Source organism: Sprattus sprattus, assembly GCF_963457725.1.
Source record: "Sprattus sprattus genome assembly, chromosome: 7".
Classification (NCBI taxonomy): Eukaryota; Metazoa; Chordata; class Actinopteri; order Clupeiformes; family Clupeidae; genus Sprattus; species Sprattus sprattus.
Window position 1 is genome coordinate 7,464,569 of NC_137926.1, and position 4,640 is coordinate 7,469,208.

General features: G+C 46.5%; 1 protein-coding gene across 1 annotated transcript; it reads right to left on the reverse strand.

The window, feature by feature from the left end:
* Nucleotides 1-206: 206 nt before the first annotated feature.
* On the reverse strand, nucleotides 207-2,376 carry LOC308368574 (dnaJ homolog subfamily B member 5; the record flags this gene model as incomplete). The annotated part of the gene is made up of 4 exons (XM_080842773.1): nucleotides 207-440; nucleotides 848-1,323; nucleotides 1,676-1,913; nucleotides 2,284-2,376. 4 exons carry the CDS (start codon nucleotides 2,374-2,376, stop codon nucleotides 207-209), a joined length of 1,041 nt encoding a protein of 346 aa, XP_080698899.1.
* Nucleotides 2,377-4,640: the final 2,264 nt, after the last annotated feature.

The window sequence follows — 4,640 nt, forward strand, 5'->3', positions numbered from 1 at the left end:
CTGGAACACACCTGGTCACCAAAAGGCTGCACACATTCTAGCCCAGTAGAATAGCACCTCTAATGTTAATTGTGTGCCAGAAAGACAGTTCATTCTGTTTTTCAGAGAAGGAACACACATTTGTGGCCTCAGTCTTGGTTAAAATGTAATCCCATGCACACGTCTGCACGTGTCTCTGTGCATGTGAGAGTGTGTGTGCATGTCCGTTAACATTGTCCCAGGCTGTGCCTAATAATCTCCTTGCTGGGTGGGGGGATCCTATCAGGAAACAGCACCTCGAATTTCACCAATAGATCTCCTCGCTGCGTGGGGCATTTTGACCGTGGAAGCCCCTCCCCAATCAGGCGGCGAGTAGAGCCAGGCTTTATGATATCGCTGCATGGGAGTGGCTTCTTTCCTCCATCTAGAGTTGGCACGGTAACAGTACATCCACAGAGAGCCTGATAGGAGAAAAGAGAGGGGGAAGAAGGAGGTGGGGGATGAGAAGGAAGGAGGAAGAAAGAGAGAACAGGGGATAAGTATCTGTCGGTTCGTCTTGAGTGATTTATATAATGGGTTGCATCACACCAGAATATGGAGCAGACCGTTCTCTTACAAATAAGCTTATCTAGTCCTCTGTGTCAGTGCGTGGGTGTGTGGGTGACAGAGAGGAGAGAAATCTGAATGACTGAATGTTCTGCGTGGGGTATGCAGTGTGAATGTGAGTGTGGGTGTGTGTGTGTGGGTGGGTGGCTGCAGCAAAAGGCTATATTTAGAGTCTATTCTCTGCAGTCTGAGGAGGTGAACAAAGACACATGCTCACTCACACCTCACTCCCACTCTGCCCTCAAAGCCAGGGAAAACGTACCTCCCGCAGGGTGATCTCGGCGGTGTACACCAGGTTGGATCCCTCCCGGCGGAAGTGCGAGTGCTTCTTCTCCTTCACTACGAACATGATGTCCTGCGCGGCGTGCCCGCCCGCCTTGAGCCCGGCTCCGGGGAAGGTGATCCTCGTGCCCTCCCTCCACCCCTTCTTCACCTCCACGTTCATCACGTGCTCCTGCGAGTGTGATCCCGACAGGCGCACGTGCTTGGTGACGCCGGTCAGCAGCTCCTCCAGTGAAACCTCCAGCTCGCAGACTTTGGGGCTGCATGCACCACCGGTGGCGGCGGTGGTGGTGGAGGAGCCCTTCTTACCCCCCGGATTGGTGGAAGACGTGTGCTTGAAAGGGTTAAAGAGGTCGGAAAAGTCACCAGCATCCATGTCTATGTTGAAGAAGCGAGCAGATGAGTGGGCCTTCGCTGGCGGGGAGGAGTCCCCTTTGGCTGCTGGCCTCTTCATATCTGATATTGGAAATGAAAAATATTGATTAGATGGATTGATCGAAGTCTGTGACATAATCATATGAAAATGGATTGTGTGTGTGTGTTTAGTTGTAAGATGTGAAGACCTTGTGCGCATGTGTGTGTGAGGGTAGTAAGAATAAAAGGAGCATATGCTAAATTATTCATATCCCCTGCAGCTTTCTGCATGAGTGCTAACGTGTGTTTGTGTCTGCTTGTGTGTGTGTGTGTGTGTGTGTATGTGTGTTTGTGTCTGCTTGTGTGTGTGTGTGTGTGTGTGTGTGTGTGTGTATGTGTTTGTGTCTGCTTGTGTGTGTGTGTGTGTGTGTTATGCACATGGAGGTGTACTGACCCCGTCTGTCATACAGGTTGCGCTTCTGTGTGTCCGTCAGGACGTCGTAAGCCTCTGCGATCTCTTTGAACTTCTCCTCTGCGTCCTCCTCTTGGTTCTTGTCGGGATGGTAACGCAGAGCAAGCCGGTGGTACGCGTGCCGGATCTCATCCTCATTGGACTCTGCCGTCACGCCGAGCACAGAGTAGTAATCCTTCACTGAGGACTGTACCGGCACCTCACATTCCTCTGCCGTCTCCTGCACAGACACAAATATACACATGCTCAATATACAGTACCTGCAAGGCTTTTGTGAGTATGTGTGAGAAACTAGCACAAGCAAAGGATGACAGAGAGAGAGAGGGTGGGAAAGCACTGAGGCATAGAGACAGAAGAGGAGAAAAAGAGATGAAGAGACAACCGAGGATGAGGGGATACAGGAGGGTTGGAAAGGGGGAATTGAGGATGCAAGAGAGATGATCAAAGAGAAGAAAAATGCTCAGTGAAAAGGAAGAAAAAAGAATGATATAGAAGCAATAAAGAGAATAGTGTTAAGTAAATCTTAAATGAGAGAGAGAGAGAGATGGGGGAAAAAAAAGTCTGGATGATGATAAAGATGCTCCTCTTACCTCAGAGCTACAGCTGTCCTCGCTGTGAATCACCCGCACTTTGCACTTCACGTTCTTGTGCTTGACGCCGAACTGGGTCCAGATGAGCACCATTTCTGCCTGTGAGAGTGTGAGAGAGAGTCTGTGCCTGTGACTGTGTCTGAATCTGAATCTGCTCTGCTGAGGCGCCAGCCTGCGCTTTTATACAGCTCGGGCACCTCCTACGCTTCTACTGAGCATCCCCGACATCCCCCACTACGTGTGCAGGAACACCGCATCATAGGCAGATAGGCAACTGGTCCACGGATGTAACAGCCCATTTCACCATGTAGAGAAGCGTTTCCGGAATTCTCACCATCACACCTCTGTCTTTTGTCTGTTTCCCCTCCTTGTAAACGCCTATACAACTATGGTTTGTGTGATATTTATTATCATGATACATACACAACCACAGTGGGTACACGTTTGCTTGAAATTATGTAATTTGTAGTAGCAGGTGAATCCATACTAAAATGGACATGGTTCCTCTGCTGATCTCAGCCAATCAGGTGCCGACGCGAGTGAGGTTCCATTCTAGCCGGAACTGAGGACAAATTAGGATAGAAAGATGCAGCGAGAAGCTTCACAGGGACATTCCAAATGACGACGGGCGTTAGAGCTGTTGGCCTATGACAAATTCAGCTTTCATAGTAGCCTGGAAGAATAAGGCTTGGCGTGTGGTAACTCATGCTGAAGGAGTTAATTACAAGCAACGGCAATTTTATTCATGTACAAGTGACAAAAAAAAATCATAAGCTTCGTTTATCAAAATAATGTTCCACAGGTTATCTATTTTTCAGCTGGAAACTAGCTGATGACAACAGTAGGCTAAGGCTATCGTTAGTACTAGTAGTAATGCTAAAGCTTAGCAATATTATATTTTAATGGGTCGTATTAATGCCAATAAAAGCAATTACTTCAGTCGGGTAAATGTTGCAATAATCTAGCAGACTGACATCGAAATGATGATTCTATGTAAAAAAAAAAAAAAAAAATGTAGATAATCGTGAGATAGTCCTGTTATGGGGTGCGTCTACGGCACGAGTCGGGTAGTCCTGTCACTGGCAGGAGGAAAGAAGGGAACCACAGTCATTGGTCGGCAGAGATAGACTCACGTTCTGTCGTGTGAAAAGCCTAATTGAAGCTCGCAAATGCGAAGTAACCGTTCACAGATGACAATTAAAGAAGTGAGAAATGCCATGGATAGAACTTGATACGAATCGAATAAACAGCTCCAGAATGTTCTCACCCATATTAGGAGGGACCGATTCAGTAAGAGTTTACTGACGGAAAATCAGACACACAACGCCAAAAAATAACATTAAAGTAACGCACCTGGTACATTTCCAGGTGTAAGACCAGGTGGTTCATATGTAGCTATAAATTACATTCTTAATCTAAAATACATAAAATGTAGACTTTGTATTGGAGATGATTACACACAGTCATATCCGTATAGTGATTTATATTTCAGAATGTCATGGATATGAGGACTCTGGGAAGGTAAATCTCGATTTGTGGGTGTGCATCTGTTCTCTGGTGGAAACTATACCTTACAGCCCATTTCCTCCCAGAAACCACTGGAGAGGTGACTGAGTGCAAGACCTGACAGCATTTACTGCACACAAGGAAAAGACCAAAGCTCCGTCATAGCGAGCAGGCACCGCAGCAGTGCAATACATCCAAAGCAGCATGCAGTAGGCCTACTCCACAACTCTATCCGTCTCCTTCTGTTTTAGTGCTCATGGCTACCTTTAGTGCTGTCTGGTTCCAGCACAGACAAAAAGACAATAGGTACATTATTAAAGCCAATAATGTCATTATGAGTGTGGGAATATGGGTTTAACCATACTGAATTCACCTCTGTCCACCCCATCTCTTCACTATGAGATATACATTACCAGGTCTCAGTATAATGGTCACTATAATGGCGCCACTGTCCAGTTCACAGTATGTCATTAAGCATATGGGGCTGCCCTTCAAGACATTCCAAATATTTATCAAATATGATATTTCGGAAAGAAATGCAACACTTAGATTATGCCCTTACTTGTTCTCTCTGCATTGTGAAAGCTTAGGTGTACTGGCTTTACCTCCCTCCAGTGGCTTGTCTTGGGAATGGCAAGCACCACCTTAAGTATGCTTACCCTTACCCCCACTTCCCACAGGAAGGGGATGGATTTTTAATGCTGGAAGTATATTTATCATCCTTTAATGGAGGTTTCCGTTCTGATTTTATACGGTTGAGGATCCAGCCCCCTTTAAGGAGCTGATGCCCCAGCTGGACTTTGCCAGTCAAAAAAAAGTCTGAATTTCTGGTTCTTACTGCCATTACGTTC